The following is a 24,085-nucleotide window of genomic DNA, read 5'->3' as shown; positions in this document are numbered from 1 at the left end:
ACACAACCCCTTACAAGAAATACAAACTCACTTCCACACGTTTCTCTAAAGTCATTGTCTTCTTGATTACCTCTTGACACCAGCCTTTCTGTTATGGCTTGTGTTGTTCTCAAGTTATGTCATACAGATCCCTCGTCCATCACTCACATGCTCACATAAATCAACACAAAATGAACAAGCCACAGTGCCCCATTAAGTATTTTACTATTCAATTTCATCCACAAATAAGTGATACATAAAGAAAAGCTAATTTATATTTAAAAAAAAACACCAATAAAGAAAACTAAGGACATGCTATGAACCTAAAACAGTAAAGTTAGTGTCAGCTGTAGTGTTTAAGGCACTGTTAGATTTGTCATACTAGAAATTTAAGCAGCAAGTATAACACTTCTGAGGAGGTATATCTATTTTGGCAAAAAAATAAAAGAAAAAAAGCCTGTCTCTATTTGTTGAAAAAAATAGATAAAAAAGGTATACAAATAAAACATATAAATAAGAAAATGATAAGCATTATCACTCCTTGATTTTGTCAACACCAGTCACAAGAAAGTGTAGATAATCTGAGTAGCAAAAAAAAAACACCAAACCTGTGTTTTGTGCTTGTAGAGTTTGTATTGCTTAGAGGTCACTTTGTAAGAAAGAGAAGAAATGTATTTTACAATACCTGATAATATCTGATGATGTTTACAGTACACAAGTTCACACAGCATGCATGAGCAGAGTTTGCATATTGCTGCATGTCTGCTGCCTGACCTGTCTCTACTTGCTTTTGAAAATGGCTGTTAATACTTAAAGGAAGAATGTGTGACATATTACATATGAATCCAGCAGAAATCAAGTATATCCTCTGTAAATGTCTCTCTGAGTCATGACTGTCTACAATGACTGAGAAGAATGAGGCCTGACAGCTGTACTGTTGTTGGAGCCGTGTTTACATGGACATAACTAAATGTGATATTTGTGTTCTCAAAACCAGCCCTGCAGGTTAAAGAGGTCAAATTATGCCCTTTTTGGGGTTCATATATTTAATCTATGTATCTACTAAAGTATGTTCACAATAGCTAAAGTTATAAAAAAGTGTCTGTTTTCATTTACTGCTGCTCCATGCACCGGCTCGCTTCTGACTCTCTCTAAGGCTCTGATGTGCCCACGTTCAGAGTCCCCACGTGTGCCAAGTCTGATCTGATTGGTTGGCCTGTCGGCTCTGCCGTAATTGGTGAGTTGCTCAGCACGGTTCTCGCAAATGTCACGCCCCTTTTACCATATTGGGAATGCAGCCACTTTGGCTCCGAGGGGAGCAAAAACATGAGCAGGCTACGGCATATCGTGGGCGTGCTACAGAAGTTAATGGGCGTGCAACATGAGCTGCAGGGCTTGCCACAACGAGCCAATGGGCTTAGATCAGTGATCTCACACTGACAAGACGTCACACTGGCAATTTTTTTTCGAGGGGGGCTAGAACCGAGCATTACATGCAGCTAATGCTACAGCTAACAGGAGGACGTAGGAGAAGCCGCGTTTCCGCGGACTTTTAATTTTTGCACATAGATGTGCCTAAACATGTACAGGACACTTGGAAAACACACTAAAGAGCATAAAAAAACAGAAACAGCAGAAAACCCCTTTAAGGTCCAAAACATGAACAGGTGTTAAGTGCATGTGTGAAAGGAGCCTACTCTGTAAATAACAGAATAACTGCTGCTCAGGCTGTTCATTCAGACAAACAGGACACTAAGAACAACATAGAAAAGGAACCGGAGAAGAGCTCGAGAGGTCACAGAAGTCATAGGTCACAGTTAGGGTTGGGTCATTGAAAACATGTACAGAAGGTCACTGAGGTCACAGACAGGCCTGCTGATAATCCCTCATTGAAAGTAAACAGCTTTATCTCAAGGTTACAAAGATTGTGTTGAGTCATTTCCATGTCACACATTATGATTCCAAAGTAAGAAGTAAGAAATCACTCCCTTGTTTAACAATTTTCCCCTTACTAAAAAAAGAAAATATGTTCAATATACAAAAACCACAATGCAAATATACTTAAGCATTAAGGACAAAAAGTTAGACATTTTGGTAAATATGCTTTTCATTAGCTGCTGGAATAATCTCAGGACATGACTTTATGTATATTTCGAAGTGTTAGCATGTTTATTTAATAACAAGTGACGTGAACAGTAACTATCTTAACAATGTGGAGCTATAGTAATGCCTTGCCTATAGACAGCAATATGATTTTGTGTTTGTTATAAAACGGCTGGGACATGCAGACACCATAGATCAGTAGCTCAGTCTGTAGGGACTTGGGTTGGGAATCGGAAGGTCGCCGGTTCAGGTCCCGGCACGGACCAAGTCCGGAAATTGGTCTGGTAGCTGGAGAGGTGCCAGGCCACTTCCTGAGCACTGCCGAGGTGCCCTTGAGCAAGGCACCTAACCCCCCCCCCCCACAAGCTCAGGAGCGCCCGCCGTAGGGCAGCCCCCTCACTCTGAGACCTCTCCATTAGTGCATGTCCACAGGATCCTGTTTGTGCATGTGTGTGTATTTCAGTTCATGTTTGTGTAGCATGTTTACTAGACAGAGTGTAAAAACGAATTTCCCCTCGCGGGATCAATAAAGTATAAATTCTTCTTCTTCTTCTTCTTAATGGTGTCACTAGACGACGTCATACTGTCATTAGATTAAAAAGAAAAGTGACTCAGGCCCAGTGCACTGAGAGGGAAAAAGATCTGGGGTATTTTGTGCTAGATAAATCTAGAAGCAGATGATTACAGACAATGCAATACTGTATACATCTATAAGTCATAAGTGAAATATAAGAAATACAAAGTGCCCTGACGTCTATGGTACAAGTGAACCAACAGACAAAAGAACCTTCTGTCACTGTGCTGCATTTGTATAAACTATGATAAACTGCTACTTGGAACTGAAAAGCTCAGATTACAAAACATACCGGGAGGAAATTTAATTTCTCTCTACTCAGGATACCATTACTCTATTTAATCTTTTAATTGCGTAGTGTTGTTGGTTGCTAAATAAATGTAAAAATCTCATACAAAACATTACACTATTACACATTCAATACACTATAGCCACAGTTCACCTCACCGGAAACACATAACCATAAATGAGCACTACCACCATATATAGAAATCAATATATATATATTTGTAAAATAAAAGGATTGGTATAAAGCCTTAATGTTGTATAAACTCCCCTTGTAAGGGTGATCCGGCTGTTCATTACATATTGCCATGTTTACCATCATCACGAACATTCAGTGGGACTCTGAAGCTTGCCATTTCCTTTGCCATCACTGGAAGGTCATCTGCTGCTTTAAGGCTTTGCTTGAGACGCTAGAGGAAGGTAATGATATCATTAAAGCATATTCCTATCAGCAGAACAGAACAAAATGTGCAACAAAACATATATTCCCAAACTTGAAATGCTCCTGAAAACTATACAATAACTTATAACGAACAGTCACCTGCAACAGAGTCCCTTTTTCTTTGGCCAGTTTGAAGACCATGGTCAATGGAATCATTACAACAGATGACATGGCCAAAAACCATCCGATACCGTACGCCCACCAAGGATAAACATAGTTCTTGTTGAACCTCAGGGGGGTGTATCTCAGAAGCAAAAAGACAAGCGTTCCCTTTAAAGGAAACAATACAATTATAAATATATTAAATCTGTTTGACAAAAGGAAGAGACAATTTATTTGAATGTGATCTATTCCAGTGTGCGAACTTACAGAGCAAATAACAGGGGTGCCATACATCCAGCAGTACTTGAGAAGCGACAGAGGCTTGTACCCAATCATGTCCTCAATGTTGTCACTGAAGCGTTCAGCACCTTGGATAGGGACACATACATTACACAGCATCATACTACTAATACAACAGAACTATGTAGTACTCATGTTTGGAGTTTTGGTAGTTTGTAAAAAGAAAACTGCAACATACAGACAAAAAAATGATATTCTTCTAGTTGGTTTCAGTGCTACAAAGCTACAGTTTCACTGATGCACATTTCTGTCGGATCTGGGGCCAAAACAAACGTTACTCTTTCATTTTTAACCTATTTTAGGTTAGGTCATAGCTGTTTAGTGTATCTTCGTACATTTTAAGACATTTCCATACACTCATTTTCTTGGTAACATAGCTGTAATACTAGCTGTATGAGGCTCATAATGTCAGAGTTTTACATTTTTAGATCATTGTTCGTTTACTGTTGGGTTATCGTTCTTTTTTTTACTGTCTTACACTTGCAACCTTTTTCTTCTTTGATGGTTCTTAAAGATACAATAATGCGTTGAAGCATCTCAAAGCAGTGTTTGAAGTTAATCCTTGCTTCAACAACAAACCCAAAACTTAACCAGCTAAGAATCCATACTGAGAGCTTTTAGTTCACTTAAATTTAAGGGCATAAATGCTAGACATTCAAAGAATGGAATTAGGACAAGGGTCTTATTCAAAGTGTGATACCAAAAATACGAAGACTGTCTTATCACTGAGTATCTCACCATAAATCCATCCAATGACCAGTGACTGAAAGACAGCCATCAGGAGAAGTGTGGGACCACTGCATACATAGTGATCAAAGATCTGCAGAATGTATGCGCCACCCTGAAATCAAAACAGCCAATGAATTGGACTTGTAATCAATCAGCTGTGGATTGGTTCTTTAATGGACAGCAAATTTCTCTCACATAAGCAATTGACCTGATCTGTGACCACCAAATAGGGTACTTTGAAAACTTACCTCTGACACGAATGCCAGGCCAAGCGTATAGCAACAAGCACAGACCAGCATCAGAAGCAGCTCTCTGCGATACCCTTGTCGGATCTGGGATGGGTAGACATCTGCAAGGGATGTCATGATGGACTCGAGCCCAGCAAACTAGAGAGTTAGAGAAGGCTGGTTAGCACTTAACAAAAGAAGGGTTGTTGCGTGATATTTTTGGGAGATTTAAGCTGCATCTGACCTGACCGTCTATTCCTAACAAGATGATCATGCTGAAGAAGCACACAGACCAGGCCTGAGGCCAAGGCAGAAGGGTCACAGCTTGTGGGTAGATAATGAACACAAGGCCAGGACCTGACAGAGAGTACAGTAAGGTAGGGGTAGATTCAATTAACACATTTTCCACAATACTGAGGAGAGTAAAAATTATGTTGTATAAGTCAGAATGAGAATCCCATTACTCAGGTATGGTGTCCAAGGGAAATGTTTGATAATCAAGATTGTCATGTACATTCATTATCTTCATTTTTCCTTTATTCACATGATAATAATTTCATGTCATACTTAATGACAACAAATGATTGCATTGAGTGTCAAAGGTTACATTCTTTCTACCGAGTTACCTAATTCTATACTTCGTTAATAATTATATTATTCTAGCAAAATAGAAGGAAACTCTAGCTCTTCAGCCGCTCTACAAATGGAGGTTTGTGCTCTCAGAGAAGGACCTTAGACGTTCAAGATATAATTATCAATTTATATCAATAGGGCTCCTTCTCTCAGACAGGATCCAGAGAAAGTACTGGAGAACATGAATCACTTAAGGCAAATTTTAATTAGATGCTAAGGACTAATGTTTCGATGCACTGCGTCTTCCTTTTGACTCTTTGAGGTTTTAACTCTGAAGGAAGACGCAGTGCATCGATACGTTACTCCTTTGTACCTATATAAATTTGCCTTAAGTGATTCGTGTGCTCCAGTACTTTATTTGGATCCTGTCTGAGAGAAGGAGTCCACTGAATTATATATTTTTTATTATATTATTCTTTCGTTATTGAAAGTATTCCATTTACCAAATTCCTTTCATTTCCCGCAGAAAACAACATCATATATTATGAAAGTTGTAAGGAGCAATATGTATCTGGTAACACATAGATTTAAAAATTGGCACTGCAGTCCAAATTCAGAACATTGTAGAGCGCTGTCTCCCTCCACCCTCTCCTCCCTAGAGTCGATGTGCATGCAGGTTGCCATGTCGCTGACACGGAAGCTTCAGTGTTTAGCCAGCTCTACATCCTAGTTTTGGTCATGGAGCTTATAAATCTGAAGCATTTCGCTTGCCCTCTTATGTCACTGCAGCACCTGTTGGTTTGCTGTGATTACTGGTCTCATATCTGGCAAACCGAGGTGGTGTCTGAAACAGCTTTGTGGGGGTGTCTTAAAAAAAAGGGGAGGACAGAGGGAGGACACACTGGGTGCTGCATTGTTGTCAGAGAAGCCAGCACTTAAACATAGCATTTTTTCTTAATGTCTGGTGATAAAATAAGCTCATTTTATGATTGAATTCACTAGATATTTAAATATTGCTCCTTTAAGTATTTTTAAATGACACAGAGTTGATTCATATTCATACCTGACTCTGCAACTGAAGAAATGTCAACACCTTGCTTTTGTGACATGTAGCCCAGAATTGAGAAAATGGCAAAGCCAGATAGGAAGCTTGTCCCGCTATTCAACAAGCAGAGTAGCAAGGAGTCTCTGCAAAGGAAAAAAAACACAACCTTTACTTCTTTCTCAGTGGCTTCTGTTAAACTTATGAAATTATTTCAGGAACTTAATATACAGAACACACTTACAGACACCTTGATGTTTGAACATTAAAATTTAATTACTTACTTCTGAAAACTAAGTAAAAGTATTAATAGAAAAAAACATTATGAAAGCTGCATTTAGGATGTTCCTGGTGTTTTATTTAGTTATTGATTTGATAAAAAAACAACATTTGGGTATTATTAGCTGAAACTTTAGCTACTGAAATGAATAATTTATCATGGGTCTAATGCTCAAACAATGGCAGCTGAATGGTGTGGCTTGAACTAACTCCTGGGCCATCTGCGTCCCAAAAATAATCCTGTTTTAATTTGTAAAGGCTTCCAGTAATGTAAATGAAGATGAACATTCGCCTGTGATTCTTGGTTTGATTGGCCGTTTCCGAAGTCTGATGCACCAGATAACATAAACATACGTCACAGTTTTTAGTCCTGCATCTAAGGATTCTGGGAGAACACATTTCAAGACTTCTAGATTCCGTGGTATTGTAAAATAAAGCCGTTATACTATGTTCCTCAATGTCTCCGGACGTTGTTCACCGTCTTTGTTAACAAGTGAAGCATTTCTTTTTAACCTAAATATGCTTTTTGTTGCGACAATTATTTTGATGGTGCTTATTTCTGATTGGCGCGTCTTTTGTATGTATTTGATAGGTACATTCTTGATGTACACGAGTGAATGTGCTGACGTTGAAGGCTGTCATGTTGTAACCTGCTGTTCAATTATAACCAAAGCATTATTTAACCTTGCTTTTTTTCTTTTTTATAATTTGAAGCACCTGCTATTTACAACCTTACCCCACAATAGCTCCCCTCATTAAAATGTCCCTTTCCTCACCACTCCTGTCATCAAGTATTTACCTGTAACAGTTGTTGTTGTACTTGTTGTAGCTCCCAAGCGTTGTGAGACATCCCAAACATATAGCATACGAATAAAATATTTGTGTTCCAGCATCCATCCAAACCTAAAAACCAGAGATTTATCATTACACTAAAAACAATTCTACTTGTTTCATAAAAGAATTCAATTGTATTTATAATCAAGGTGAGACCTGTGGGTCAGCCAGCCGTCCAGGACTTGGGTAAAGGTAGAACTTGATGCCATGGAGGGCTCCTGGAAGGGTAATCCCCCGAACTAAAAGCACCACCAACATTCCGAAGGGGAAAGTGGCTGTGAAGTAGGTAGCCTGAATTTAGACAGAAAATGTCTTTGTTACAAGTTAAAAAGTACTTCACTATATGTTATAATATCCTATATATATATATATATACATATATAATATAGAAATGTTGTACCTTGTAGCAAGTGCTTTCCGTAGACAGCATAAAAACAATTCAAAGTAATAATTAGAAAAACAATAAAACTGCAAAATACAAGAACACTGTTAAAACAATCTCTTTGTTGCATTAACAACACAGAAGATGAATCACATCAAAAGTTAAATTATCTATTTTTTATGTTTGTTTTTTTAACATTTTCTGTCACATGACATATTTTGTAACATGGCATAACGTAATTTTACAACTCGACATTATTACACAAGCCAAGAGTGTTGCCAGTCCAGTGGCTTTTCCACACACACACACACACACACACACACACACACACACACACACACACACACACACACACACACACACACACACACACACACACACACACACACACACACACACACACACACACACACACACACACACACACACACACACACACACACACACACACACACACACACACACACACACACACACACACACACACACACACACACACACACACACACACACACACACACACACACACACACACACACACACACACACACACACACACACACACACACACACACACACACGTCACTTGAGCTATTTCCTGCCAATGAATTTATCAAACAAGATCTACTTGTGTAACTCATGTTTAAGGCATCAAGGGAAAATTACAGCAGTTGGGAGAGATTGAGGTTAAGCAATGGGCGACAGACAACAAGATCTATTACGAACTGTCTCACATTTTGTAACATTTCCAGTTCACTTTCCCACAAACACAGACCTCACGCCAGTCTTCCTCATCCTTTGAACATCCCACTCATTACAGCTTTGGCCTGTGGCCATTTTTCACACCAAGGTGAAAAAATCAATCACTGTCATTCTTTCTTAACACCCTGGGCTTGAAAGTGAGTGGCAGTTGAAAGTGGAATGCATGCAGGAGGAGGTCTAAGGTAACCACAGGTGCAAAATACCTTTCTTATCAAGCAAGGATATCTACTGATTTACTAACCTTTCAAGATGCCAGAGAGGAGGAGTAGAGATTATATTTTCTTCATGATTTTTCTGATCAGTCTATTTTAAAGGGATTTATTTATGTAGTTGATAACTGCTGTATTCAGCAACATTCGCACATTATGTCCTTCTTAAGCAATGTCTGGCAAAGAAGAGACTTGGGGTGATTATGAACTTCATGTGCACATGAAAGCAGACTGGTGCTTTGGCAGGCAAAAACATCCTTTGCGCCAAAAGAACCTGCATATGCTTGCTTATATTGGCCTTTACATTTACTTATCATAACCACTGGCTCTCTGTCCTGCTTACTGGGCACAGTGGGAGCCAGACAGTTTCAGACTACGGTGTCAGAGGTTGCTTACAGCCATAACATGCTTCTCGTAATAAATGTGTTTACTTTACACAGCCACTGATAATGAAAAAGGTTAAACACCTGCCTCTTTTGTCAGTTATCATTTAATTATTCAAGAAGGCACATCCCAGGACCATTAATTATGACAACACAGGATCAAAACAGCTCTCCTAAAACTTTTATGACCTTGGTTCAATTCTCAAACAGAAAAGCATGTTTCAAAACATAGTTTGTAGTTTGAACATTTAGTTTGACAATTAGGTTTCACAACAGATAAGAATTTCTCTTGTTTTGGTGCACGAGTGAGTACAATTCTCTACAAATCAGCACAAAAATCCATTGTCTATGGTTCGAGTTGATTCTCAGTGAAAATGACAAACTCTTCAGAACTTCTACATGAAAGCCCAATGGTAACTCTTCTTTCTACAGTACATGTAACACCTTGTTACACAAACAATTTTACTGCATACACAAAGATGGACTGATCTTTATGTGTACATGATGTATTATACAGTATGGATCTTTCCCAGTAAACCTTTACAGTAACTATCGTGAAATCTTAATCTAAAAAGCTCAGTATGCTACAGAATAAAGTAGCATTCAGCAAGTTGAAAAAGTAATATAGTAGCCTACAGTAAGGAGTCAGTGTTATCAGAAAATGTGGAAGAAATTAAAAATGTTATTTAAGAAACTTTTCCAGGGTTGACTGACTTGCTGAGAAAAACATTAAAAATATAGTTTTGACCAGTACAGCCCTTTACATTTTGGTAGCATTGACCTATTAACTGACACAAAAACGTTTTGGGTGACTTGGTGTTGATACTAAGAGTTTAGATACTGTTTGGAATGAGCCAAGGTAAGATTTAAGTGATCAATATGTGTTGATAAAGTCAAAATAAAGGTATAAAATTAAGATAAAAATGGCTGAGGGAAAGGTCTTATTTGTGTTTTAGATCTTTAGCCTCACCTTTCCTGAGGATCTCACTCCCTTCCAGACACAGAAGTAGCAGATGATCCAGGCCAGAAGAAGGCACAAAGAAAGGTCCCATTGTATGTGTCCCAGGGAGTCTATGCCCGAGGAGATTCTCAGCACCCGTTGACTGTAAGGACCAAATATATGTCAAGTAATTATTTAAGGAAAGATACTTAGCATAACTTATCTGTTTTATGAGTTGCTATTTTGTGTTTTTTCCCTACAATGACAAAACTGTAAGACGTGTCCACACAGAGACCATCTTCTGCCCATGTATTTATAACATTTCTTAGCAATGTTGTAGTGTGAAAACTGACGAAAATCAATGTATTCTTTGTAAAAATAAAAATCAAAGGTTTAGCTAATAACAATTGCATGGTTACATTAAAATATCCAGATAAACCGGACACAACAATACTAAATTCCTGGTGCTGGCACACTCAAAGGAAAAGCAGACATAATTCATGTTATTAAATACATCTGTGATTGACAAGTCGATTTGTCTATCATGATAATGAAAGCCAGGCTGAGCAATCGTTTGATGATATTACATGCTCTAAGGTTCAGGTCCGTCTCATCTTCAGCACACAGGTGTTTTCAATTATTCTGGCTGATTAGAACACTTTGTAAAGTGAACTGCTGTGGGAGCTATTCTGGGGGCCTTTCTCCCCCCTGTGGAGCGTCCGCAACATTCAGGGCTGTCCAAAACCTGAGTGTGGACCGGGAGTGGTTTGTTACACCCTCCAACAGTGAGTCTGCACCGTAGTTGACCTACTGAACAGGATTCATTGTTGGTGATGAGCGATGCTCTGTACATAAAAGTTATTATGTTTACAAAAAAGAAGCATCACCAAAAATATAGAGTTTTCTCATATTCTGTTGTGATTTAAATGAATTTGACTAAGATATTTATGTAAACAAACATGAGGAGGCTAGCTTGACTGATAGATTGATATGATATGATAAAGAAAGCAGTCATTACAACACCTGTGTGCTATTTAGTTTAAGGGTATGTTTGATTTGTGCATCATGCTGCTGTAATAGACCAAATGATTAAAGCTGTAGGCTACATTTCAGAAAGCCATTTCAAGGTTTCTAAATGTGCTTTACACGCAGGTGTTTTTTTCTGCTGATTAGACCGTTAAAATTAGTTGGAGTTGTGTCAGACCGTAAAACAGAAACCATAGCCATCCTACCTGTACATGTATCAATAAAAATGAACAGACATTTCAGTGATTTGATCAAAGTTTGACCTCACCCAGCCAGTGTTAGACAATACTGTTACCTCATTACTTTTGATAAGCAGAGCACTCCTGTTCACATCATAATTCAAAGCGACAAAGTGTTTCAAGATTTTCAATGTGTTATGTGACCCTTAAAATGTATTCCGTATAAACACAGCATACATTTATTATAGGTTTATCTTTTTTTTCTTGCCCCTTGATTATCTTTGACTAATTTCTTCTTAATTCAGTAGATAAAAACTTACCGCCAAAACTCTATTACAGATGATGATGCATTCACAGGCGAGGTCCAGTTGGCAGTGGCATTATGGCTGTTCAGTACCACACAAGAATCTGTAGTATATCAGAGTATTACTAAACACAGCTCAAACTGAAAATGTTTGCTCAATTTAATTAATTTGTTAATTAATAGTAGTGATATGGATTAGGTAAGATACAATTGTCAGGCACTCTATTATTACAAAATCAATAAGATAATACAGTCTTTATTTGTGAAGATTGTAATTAGAATGAACTTCGAAATGAATTATAAACTTATAACTTATAAACTTGAATTTATAGTTCAACATAAAATTGAAATAAAAACTTGACACACCCCAATAGTTATTGGTGTGTTGTTGGAAGAGGAATAAAAGTGAATTTACTTGTATTCCATGTATTATTACAGGTGGCCCATGGCAGCTTGCTGGAGAAGGATGAGAAAAGGTAGAGAAATGCCCAGGCTAAAATCACCATGTAGCTGATGGCACTATAGAAAGTGATGATTTGGCTTGCGTATCCCAATCCTGGAAACAGAAGAAAATAATAGAATTTGTTTGCTGTAGTTTTCTTCCTTAATTTGCTCAACTCTGACCTGTACATCTTGACTATAGTTTTTGATCACCTTCAAACAAGGGGCACACCTTCCTCCAGCACATGATTCCTCCCAGACTGGTGTACTGGCCCAGTGCTGTCTCCAGTGTGAACAGAGGAATGCCACAGGTAATAAGGAACAGGACATAAGGAATGAGGAATGCACCTGCAAGTATGAGGAAAAAATTGTCAATATGCAAAGCATACATGCACAACACAAGGAAGGACTTTTGAATGACTTTAATTGTAAGTGTTTACACTTTAAGGGAAAGTAATGGCAAAATGGTCTGCATGAAATTTACTCAACTTTCTGCTGAACAATCCCTCAATGCAATGTAAAGCAATTTATAGAAGCAAAATATATGGTTTTGTGTCTCTATGATGCACAGTGATGTTGGTTGAGAAAATCCATAAACTACTTGCTATTAAGCGAACTACTTAGTATCAGCATCATAGCATCATATCAACTGATGCTGGTCTTATTATAAAGCCCCAACTGACACTGGCTCAGTTTCTTTTCTTCATTTAATGAGTATTTTAGGTGTTAAAATAGTTGCATCTGTAGTGAGTGCTCTAAATACCTTACTTAAAAGGCTCTGGCAACAAAACTGTTTTTAATTCAAATCAGTCAAATCACAAGCACAAAGATTTTTCAAGTGTAAAATGCAAACATATCGATAAATATATAGTAAAAATGACAAACCATGCACTAGTGTAAAAGATTGATAAGAGAACAGGGTGATCACTTTAGCTGTGACTCATCCTTTGGGGTTATTTTCATTAATGATGTATCATTTTAAAAATGTCAGTCAAGCACTACTTCAACAAAGAACAACTTGGTAATTGCTGACTTCCTCCAGTCCTCTAGTTATACCTGATATTACATTGTGTATGCCAGAGAGTGTCCACAAAAGGTAACTTGCATAGCATTGTAACAAATTAGGCACAGTGGCCCTCACTTATCAATCTGGTGTAGAAACCAGCGCAGATTTGGGTGTAGAAATCATCGTACGACAGGGTCCACGTGGAACCTATGAAACGTGCGTATCTGGCTGATCACAGCGTACGCATGACCGGGTGTTGATAAGTGTGGCGGCTGGAAACAAACGTCATTTAAATACTACGCCCCTATATATTCACAGTTTAGCTGTCCTCGCCCCCAGAGTTACGGCATGGAGATACGTAATATGGCAAAGAAGAGAAACAAGATATGACCTGAGTGACACCATAACAGAGAGAAGTAAAGAGGAATAACATTGTGTTGTCTGGCAGCCTGAAATGTAGGATTAAAGAGCTTCAGAAGAAATGCCCCTGCATGGAGATCGCAACAGATTTCCAACAAACTAAGAGTTGAAGTTTAATCAAGAGGACATGGTTTATGTGTGTTGTGAGTTTGATGGTACTACAACATGTTATAGTACAGTTAACTTATTCCATGGGCTACCAAATTTGAGCTGTAGGGTGAATTAGCCAAATGTGGGACACCTAAGCTCCAGTGGGTATAGGTCTTCCTACAACAAATGAAAGTCAATAAAACTAAGCGTTAACACAAGTTGTGATGTCATGTGATCAAAATAACATGACTTCTCAAATGTCTAATCATAGATTAGAATGATACAAGCTTCAAAAATGAAGTACACAGCATGAAGACCACCCAAAGGACAGGGACATACTGTTTAGACAAACTTAATGTTAAGGATATACATTTCCTATAAATAAAACAATCTTGCTTTTTTTTATGTGGATGTTTTTATGATATGCATTTTCATCAAAAAATATTATATTATGTTGTAAATAAACTCTATATTTAAACTCCTTTTATAGGTTATATGACAGTTGGGTATAATTTTTACACGACATGTGGCGGATAGCTCTGTGAAATTTAATCCCAAATGGAAAATCTACCCACATTTGGCGCTTTGCCAAATTAGTGTTCATTTCAGACCTCGACCACAAATAGGCTTTTAGAACATGACAGTAAAAGTGGTACACACTTTTTATTTAGATCACCATGTGGCATTGCCTACTTATATATAGCCTAGAAGTGGCCTATATACTGTATATGTTGTATACAACTTTGGCAAAATGAATAAATAAATATATCAATTTTATATAAATATTATAAATTTTAATATAAATTAAAAGTGGTGCGTACAAAAACATTGCTAGGAGTGATGGAGGGGGAATCAAATTAAATTCACATCAGGTAACTTGTGGTGGTTTTGAACCTCATCACACCAAAGCTGCACGAGGTGAAATCCAGAGCTGTCACATGGACTTTTAAATCAACAATGTAGAACTAGCAAAAACAAAGTAGATAAAACAAATGTTTAAACTGCTTGAATATAACGTCAAAAATAACATATGTAATAGGCTACCCTTTGTGTTGGGTTGCAGGTATTTTTTAAGGACCTTTATATTTATTTACATTGTTTCACAGGGAAGCTAGGTTATAAAAACATAATGTGAAAAATTACTAATTATTTTATACACAGCCTGTAGTAGAGTAAAAAGTACAACATGTGCAGTGTTGTCGTAGAAAAAAGGAGTTGTTTAAACATTATTACAGAAGATAAATAGCTTTAATGTGCTGTTAAGAACAATTGGGCCAAGTTGAAAAAAAATGCATGTTACAATCAACCACTAAAATTGTGCTCTTTTGTAAAGCGTCTCCAGGTGCACTTGTTATTAATTGGCACTATACAAATAATGATTGATTGATTGATAAAATTCAACTCCCTTGGTCTCTACAATCAAATGTGTTTCTTGGATAAAACCTAATCATATTTTACCTTGGACTGCTTGATCCCACAAAAAAAACTTTGTCAATAGAAATGGTGCTGTTCTTTTCATTTTTATTTTTTTTATTACGGCCAAATAAAGATATTGACTGCTATTGAATGTTTACCTCTGCTTATTAACAAGGAACCCAACGGTTTGGTCCCAGAACTCCTGTGACCATATTACATTGTCAGATAATTAAGATTGTCTGACCAAAGACGTCTGTTTGTGTAAGACTTCTCAGGGTATTTTCTATCTGTGCCTCAAAACTACAGAACTTGCTTCCCACTTTCATAAACATGAGTATAAGGTTATTGTCATAGGCTTTGGAACCTGTCAATTCCTTTGTTATCAGATGTGACGCAAGGAGAGAAGGGGGGCACAGGTGGATAATTTAAGAGTTTTATAGCAAACAGAATTCAGTTTGAGAAAAATCAAGAAATTAATTCATCAGTTTATTATATAAATCCTCTGTTTAAGTAGGTGTACTTTTACTCAGTCCACTGTTATTTATTGTTCATCATAATGAGTCCTACAATATTTAACAGCAACAATGTAGCGGCGTTCCTGAAGATGAAGCCGCTGAGAGGCTAAGGTTGGGCCTAATATATTTGTCCGACGCGCTTTCAAAAGAAAACTTATAATAACGTGTATTAACTCATAATCACAGTGAACTAGAAACTATAGCGGTCAACAAAAAATATGGCAACCCAGCTCACCCCCTCTCTTCCACCAAGAACAAAAGGTGAACAGGTGAGTTAAATCAACACATCTCCGCCCATACCGATGTGACCCGACATCCCCCCCACTCAACACAATCCTAATAAATTATATAATAATCAATAACCCAAAACACCAATATATAAAAAAACTACCTTAACCTTAAATAAATAGCACAAAGACAATTATATCAATCCATGGCTCCAACACACCAGCCCCTAATTATTATGTTATTACCCATTATAATTACCCGTCATAATATTAATAGGAGACATGGAATAATTTAAATCTAAATATTCAAAGTTCATAACACATACAATGTCTTCTTTCTTCTTGAGCCGATGGTCAGTCAAGTCAAAAGTCACAAAATCCATGCTCAGTCATGAAACGTCAATTCATTTGTGACACGTCTGTCAGTTAATCAGTCAGATCAAAAGGTCAAAAAGTTACAAGATGCAGCAGACACTCCTCATCCTGCTTCGGCCTCTTGTATTAGGCAGATCTTCGTTATGGGCCGGTCAAGACAGCTGCTCTTTGTTTTAATCCGCACCTGACGAACAAATCCTCTTCGGTCTGGAAACGTCTGTAGAACTCTTCCCATGACCCAGGAGTTGCGAGGTGCTGTGTTATCCATGATAAGCACAATATCTCCAGCAATGATGTTGCGCTTCACTCCTGACCATCTTTGACGCTCCTGCAGTTGTGGTAAGTACTCTTTAACCCATCTCTTCCAGAACAAGTCAGACATGTATTGCACCTGCTTCCATCGTCTACGAGCATAAATGTCAGCCTCCTGGCAGTCTCCTGGTGGTAAAGATGGTGAAGGTTTTAACAGCAACAGGTGATTTGGTGTCAGTGCCTCCAAGTCATTAGGATCTGTGGATGCTTGAGTGATTGGTCTGCTGTTGATGATCGAATCCACTTCACAAAAGAACTGTGTGGAGGCCTTCTTCATCCAGGTTTTGAACACTTAAGGTGGAATTGAGTACCTTCCTCACAGATCTAATTAACCTCTCCCAAGATCCTCCATGATGTGAGCCAGTTGGGGGGTTAAAGGTCCATTTTATTCCCTTTTGCAGAAGCACGTCATTAATCCGGGACTGATTCCAGTGCTCAATTGCTGTTCTCAATTCACGCTCTGCTCCTATGAAGTTCATCCCATTATCAGACCGCAGTTCCAAGACTTGACCTCTCCTCGCTATGAAGCGTCTGAGTGCATTTATGAAGGAATCAGTATCTAGTGAAGGCGCCACCTCAATGTGAATTGCACGTATGGCAAGGCAGGTAAAAATAACACCATACCTCTTCACAACACTCCTCCTGCTCTTCACTTCAAACGGTCCGAAATAGTCAACTCCAACACGAGTAAATGGCGGTTCATCTGGCCTTACTCGATCAACAGGTAAGTCTGCCATCTGCTGGGACAATGGTTGAGCATTCAGTTTTCGACATGTGACAGGAAAGAACTCTCCTAATGGCTGTACTAGCACCAGTAATCCAATATCTCTCCCGCAGCCTGGATAACATGTGGTTACGACCACCATGTCCCACTTCTTGATGAATGTGCCTTAGGAGAATGTCTGAGATATGGAAATCATTGGCCAGTATTATGGGATGTTTAGCTTCAGCAGGCATAGAGGACCTGCTCAGACGGCCACCAACTCTTAAAACGCCACCTTCAAGCAGTGGGCAGAGCTTACAAATGTGGCTACAACCCTTCACATTCTCCCCATTCTGCAGCCTAGAGATTTCCTCTGGAAACCTCTTCCTTTGGCAGAACCTGATTATTTCCAGTTCAGCTTTCTCAAGCTCATCCACTGACAGACAACTTGGAACTTTCTTGAAGCATTCCATATCCTTCTCCAGTGAACATATTTTCTGTTCCACTTCCAAGTCAGACTTTGAAAGATTAAGGTTTAACTGTTTCCTCTTCCGACAGCAAGCCAAGAGCCAGTTCTTGAATCGCAACATCCAAGCAACAGATTTCTTGAGACTAGTCCAAGATGAGAAATATCTGAACAGGCGAGTAACAGCGTCAATCTCTTCTCCAGCTTGTACAGCATTCACTGTTACAGCTTTCTTGAGCTCAGGGTCATCCGAAAGAAGTTGATGAACATCATCAGGATTAACAGGCCACCTACTCTCAGGTTGAAGGAGGAAAGGCGAACCTGACACCCATGTTGCATCTTTGAGGAATGCATCCACTTTCAAACCCCTGGAAGCCATATCAGCTGGGTTGCTTGCAGTGTCTACATACCTCCATTGACAGGCATTTGAAGCTTTAAGAATTTCTGAGACTCTGTTGGCAACAAAAACTTTAAATCTTGAAGTCTTGTTCTTTATGTATTTCAGTACAGATGCACTGTCGGTCCAGAAAACAGAATCTTGAAGATCCTGGTGTAACTCTCTCTTCCACAAGACATCAATGCGACTCGCCATGGTGGCAGCAATGAGCTCCATTCGAGGGATGGTTACATATTTAAGTGGTGCCACCCTAGCCTTTCCCATCACAAAGGCACTGTGTACTTGCGAGTGTTTATTATGCGACAGCAGGTAAGTAACTACCCCATAGCCTTCTTCACTTGCGTCACAGAAATGATGCAGCCGTGATGTTGTTTCTCCAAAGTCCAATGGTTTCAAACATCTCCATGTTAAACTCCTCCAAGCGAAACAGTTCCTGCAACCAACTCATCCACTCCTTACCAACGGATTCAGGTATGATGTCATCCCAGCTGAGTGCTCTCCTGCACAAATCTCTTAGAATTTTCTTTGCAGACAATACAACAGGACTCAAAAAACCAAGGGGATCATAGATGGAGCTTACAATCGAGAGAATTCCTCTCCTGGTAAGGGGTCTGTCCTTAATTAAGATCTAAAAGTATCAGACTGAATGCACCATTTAACACGAAGCACTCTCTCCACTGGTAGCTGATCCTGATCCTGATCCAGCCCTTTCATGTCCTCAGCTCTGTAGCTTTCAGGTATTGCTGCCATGACACTACGTCTGTTGCTTACCCATTTAGTAAGCGGGAACCCACCTTTTCCACAGATGGAGACTAGGTCATGATAAAGTGATATTGCCTTTTCCTCAGAAGCCACAGACACCAGGCAGTCATCAACATAGAAGCAATGAAGCACCTTGTCCGTTACTTCTTGGCTGAACTGTCCTTTATTGTCTTCAGCACACTTCCTGAGAGCAAAGTTTGCGCAGCTGGGAGAAGAAGATGCTCCAAAGATATGGACAGTCATCCTGAACTCAGTGAGGTCTTGCTTTAAATCCCCATTGGGCCACCAGAGAAACCTCAACAGATCGACATCTTCAGATGGGACTCTCACCTGGTGAAACATGGATTCAATATCTGTCATGATCACCACTGATTGTTCTGGGTTGTGATTTGTGTTTTTCCACATATGAATTCATCCCATCAGAATGTTTTGAAATGGATTTTTCACTGAAGATGCTTCGAGATTGAAACACGTTTAATTTAGCCATGTGTGCTGCAATGTCCTCTTCATATTTAAGTTGTTCCTTCTTTCTCCTCAGTCGTTCCTCCTGCTCCTCCAGTTCATGTTTGTCCTTTAGTAATTTCTGTCCTGCCATTAAAGCTGCCAAGTCAGCCTGAGTTTTAAGACGTGCAGAAGAAGCTGTAGAAGCACCAGACTTTCCTCCTGTAGCAGATCGTTTGCTTCCCACATTTGATACACTATCACTCGGGTTTATGTCATCTTGCAAATTCTCTGTCATGATAATTGATGCAGCCTGAGTTGTTACTGAAGGTCCAGCTCCTGTTCGACATTGAAGCACTTTTTCTTTGGTTGCAGCAGGATCCAGTTGATCAGACAAGTTATTTTGTTGAGATTCCTCAGAGTCACTCAGCCACCTTTTTACATCCACTTTAAATGCGTTGCTGTGTGTCATGATGCTTGCAAACCATTCATTTTGTTTATTTCGTTCATCATCCGGCAGTAAAGGAGTTATGTTATGTGTTGAGGTAGCATCAGCACACAGTTTCAACAAACTTTCCAGATGAGGTTCAACATGTGAGATATTTTCCTTTCTTTTCATGAGTGCTTTTATTTCAGGTATGAGCACTTTTATTTTGTTCACAATGATTTTGCGTTCATGTTGAAGCTTTTCGATTTGATTTGCTAAAGCCTTGGCTGAAAGTTTAATTTCTCTTTTGCCACACTCCATTCCAACACCATTTATTTCACTCATTTCTTTCTTAGATTTTATGTTTGATTTTATTCCAGTTTTGTGTATTTAAAACACATCCACTTCAAGTTTGCGACAGATTTCCACACAATAAACGAATGAATCCAGCAAACATAATTGATCATTCCACACAGCGGCGGAGCAGAGAGACTTCGCGGAGATTCAGAGCAGTGATTCACAGAGCGGAGATTCACGTTAATTTCACATTAACATCAAGATGATTTGTAACACTGATACAGCCGATGCATAGAGGGATCCAATCCTCAACCAACCATCCGTTCCCATTGAACAAACTGCAGTCAATATGCAAGCCGAATTCCTTCCAATAATCTTCAGCTCATGGCACATCCACTCCATTCACAGGTGAGCTTACCTGGCTGTAGCTCGCTCCGACAGCGTATCCTTTAATGTTACACAGCCAGCTCCTACCTCCGTGATCAATCTCCGATGACCGATTCCTCTGCTTCCTCTTTGTGTCCTCTTGATCCTTTGCGCTGTCTTTTTGTTTACTTTGATGCCTTTTTTGTTGAAAAATGTAGCGGCGTTCCTGAAGATGAAGCCGCTAAGAGGCTAAGGTTGGGCCTAATATATTTGTCCGACACGCTTTCAAAAGAATACTGTGATGCGTAAAAATAAGTTTGACTTTTTTATTAACGTAAAAAAGATAATCAACTTAACTTATAATAACGTGTATTAACTCATAATCACAGTGAACTAGAAACTATAGCGGTCAACAAAAAATATGGCAACCCAGCTCACCCCCTCTCTTCCACCAAGAACAAAAGGTGAACAGGTGAGTTAAATCAACACATCTCCGCCCATACCGATGTGACCCGACATCCCCCTACTCAATATAATCCTAATAAATGATATAATAATCAATAACCCAAAACACCAATATATAACAAACTACCTTAACCTTAAATAATAACACAAAGACAATTATATCAATCCATGGCTCCAACAAACAATTTCAACAATCAATCAAAAAGTAAAAGAAAGAAAAACATATTTGTGTCTTTGTGAGTAATAAAGTGATACAGATATTTTTTTAAAAAAAAGGCAATTTCTTTATTCCTCTCTTAAGCAAGAAAAAATAGTTACACTTACCACCACCATTCTTGTAGCAAAGATATGGAAATCTCCACACATTTCCAAGTCCAATAATAGCACCGGCCACAGACAGGATGAACTCCTTCTTGTTTGCCCACTTGCCTCGCTCTTTGATTGTTTGTGAAGTAGTCATGGGAGAGAGATGGAACGGGCTACAGAGAGAGTCTGCCATGCTGCTCAGGGTGAGATAGTCGAATGGCAACACAAGCATGGATCCTTGAGTTTTGGGACTTGCCTGGGGACTGTCTTATGCAGATTTGAATGGACTTGCCAAATTGTAAGACTGAAAGGTATTCCAGCCACAAGGGGGACCTTCAGATGCACAACAGAAAGCAGCATTGCAGCACATAGATGACTCACTGGAGTGTGATAATTTCTTTTTAGACATGGTGTTGAACTCTTAAAGAGGCGGCCTCTCTCACACTTACACAAGGTGTGAATGACTCATATAATCTTTACCCGAGGCAAAAACGATCTCAACATAGTCAGAACATACAGTACATTAATCTGTCAGGCTTAAGTCAAATTTTAATTATTACAAATTATCATGGCTTGAGAAGAACATATGGCTGGTATTTGAGATATTTTATTAGGTTAAAAGTCTAGGGAGCTTTAGTCTCATGGGCATAATGTCGTTTTATGTTACATTGCCAGCCAATATTAGTTCTCTGAAATCCAGCTTAAAGTTAAAACACCAACCTGTTTGAATACTTCATTATTAAAAGAGAGCATACTTGTATACACTTCATTTTAAGAGTGATTGTAAATGAGGATTTCAGTGGCCTCGTATAAAATAATCCAGGTTTTAGGTTACTGACTGGCAGAAGGATTAATCTTAATGTGTAATAGATGTGTTTCTACACTTAGACATGTCAGAATGTGGCAGCTTGGACATTTCAGGGGAAATGGCAGACAGCCAGTATGCACCCAAGGCAAATCTCACTTAACACATCAAAACAGTCAGCCTTTGTACAGGCATGGAAATTGTTTGATAAGTCTACGAAATGCAAAATACTAAAAATAATTAAATACAATTCAACAGAAAGGAACCCATATTGCAAGATAGCCAACAGACATATATAACCCGACCATCACAAGAACCATCATAAGAACCCAGTCAAAACAAGAACCCAGCAACACAAGCTGAGACCAAGAGGTTTTTAAAAAAAAGATTTAAAAAGATGTAAGAAACTAAAAGAGCTAAAAGCAAATAAAAAGATAACAGCAATAAGAAGGTAAGAGCAGTAAAAGAACAAAAAGAGTTAAGGGAAAAGAAACAGTAATATGAGATAAGAGCATAAATAAAAGGACAGTAAGAAGTAAAAGAAGATAAAAATAGTAAAACCAGTAAGAAAAGACATTAAGAAGACGACATCACATAAAAGCAAGTCTGTAAAAGTACGTTTTAAGAAGGGATTTAAAAGAATTGAGGGAATCTGCGAGTCTTATCTCAGGGAGGTCGTTCCAAAGTCGAGGGGCCCTGACAGAAAAGGCCCGGTCACCTTTAGTTTTAAGTCTCAACTTTGGAACGACCAGGAGGCCCCCACCTGAGGATCTAAGACAGCGGGCTGGCTCATATGGTGTCAATAGCTTTGTTATATAGCTTGGAGCCAGCCCCGTCCGTGCTTTAAAAGTAATGAGTAAAATCTTAAAATCGATTCTAAAACTTACAGGAAGCTAATGTAATGAAGCTTGGAGTGATGTGATGTCGTCTGTTACAACCAGTAAGAAGCCTAGCTGCTGCATTTTGGACTAGCTGGAGGCGAGACAGTGACTTATTTGTGATTCCGGAAAAGAGGGAGTTACAGTAGTCAAGTCAGGAGAAAATGAGGGCGTGGATGATCTTTTTAAGGTCTGGTTAGGTTAGTAATGTTTTAATTTTGGAGATGGTGCGTAGATGGAAGAAGCATGATCGGACAACTGTTTTGATATGGGTTTCAAAGGTGAGATTGCAATCGAATGTTATTCCTAGATTTCTGGCGGTGGGTTGGAAATTGGCAAATAAGGCACCGAGGCTGCTCTTTGAAATATGAGTGGAGTTTGGCAGGTTGAATACTATGATTTCAGATTTAGAATTGTTCAGTTGGAGAAAGTTTTGTGCCATCCAGCAGTTGATATCGTTTAGACAGTTTCTCAAAGGAAGGTATATCTGTGTGTCGTCTGCATAGCAGTGAAAGGAGACTTTGTGGCGTTCAATTATTTGGCCAAGAGGCAGCATATAAATGATGAATAAAATGGGACTTAAACCGAACCTTGCGGTACACCACAGGTAATGATAGCGGTAGAGGAGGAGTAGTTACAGATGGTGACCGCAAAGGTTCTTTCTAAAAGATGAGAGTAAAACCAGCTAAGTGCAGTATCCTTTAAACCAACCCATTTTTCGAGACGATCAATTGAAATTGTGTAATCAACAGTATCAAACTCTGCACTAAGATCTAAAAGAATTAAAATTGTGACTCTCTGCATCTGCTTCTCCTGTAATTAGCACTTAATAGTGCAGCTTTTATTAATCTGTGCCTTCCCAATTTTTCAGTTGCAAGAATGACTTGTGTGCAGCTTAGCATTTTAAGGTCACAGCAGGAGGCTCTGCAGGAACTTTGGTCTCTCTGACCGGTCAGATTGCAGTGACACTTCAGCAGTTTACAGAAAGCTTGTTGACTGCTGGTCTTGGGTTTAAGATTTCAAACAGAATTCAGTCCTTCCAGCTAAATCTCATAAAGATACTTCATGACCAGTGCTGGAAGAGGTTTTGTGATCAGTCACGCGATTTGATGAGAACAGCATTTCACTCCCATGTATGCTGAATAAATTGAATCTTTAATCTGAATCATAGTTTCATTTTCACACTTTGAATAACTGTAATAGCTGCTGATACTATAATGTTTCTCTCTTCTGTCTTGAAGAGTAAAATTTAGTATCATAGAAGAACTACAGTTTAATATATTCACCCCAGACAAGTGCTTCAATAAATAATTTGT

At 38.8% G+C, this 24,085-nt stretch overlaps 1 protein-coding gene across 2 annotated transcripts; it reads right to left on the bottom strand.

Moving 5' to 3' along the window:
• Positions 1–189: 189 nt before the first annotated feature.
• Positions 190–21,452, bottom strand: LOC132977918 (sodium- and chloride-dependent GABA transporter 2-like). 2 transcript variants are annotated; one of them, XM_061042842.1, is made up of 14 exons: positions 21,105–21,452; positions 12,309–12,443; positions 12,070–12,210; positions 11,671–11,758; positions 10,176–10,308; positions 7,626–7,760; positions 7,435–7,538; positions 6,378–6,502; positions 4,986–5,098; positions 4,763–4,900; positions 4,524–4,626; positions 3,753–3,853; positions 3,483–3,627; positions 190–3,351 (listed from the first exon to the last, which is right to left on the bottom strand). In XM_061042842.1, exons 1-14 carry the CDS (start codon positions 21,316–21,318, stop codon positions 3,332–3,334), a joined length of 1,695 nt encoding a protein of 564 aa, XP_060898825.1. In that variant the 5' UTR covers positions 21,319–21,452; the 3' UTR covers positions 190–3,331. The 2 variants fall into 2 exon arrangements, with proteins under 2 accessions (XP_060898825.1, XP_060898824.1); XM_061042841.1 differs by having other exon boundaries at positions 3,483–3,653; positions 21,105–21,449.
• Positions 21,453–24,085: the final 2,633 nt, after the last annotated feature.

Source organism: Labrus mixtus, chromosome 7 (genome assembly GCF_963584025.1).
Source record: "Labrus mixtus chromosome 7, fLabMix1.1, whole genome shotgun sequence".
Classification (NCBI taxonomy): domain Eukaryota; kingdom Metazoa; phylum Chordata; class Actinopteri; order Labriformes; family Labridae; genus Labrus; species Labrus mixtus.
The sequence above is the reverse complement of the archived record's forward strand: the minus strand, read 5'-3'. Positions and strand labels throughout refer to the sequence as shown.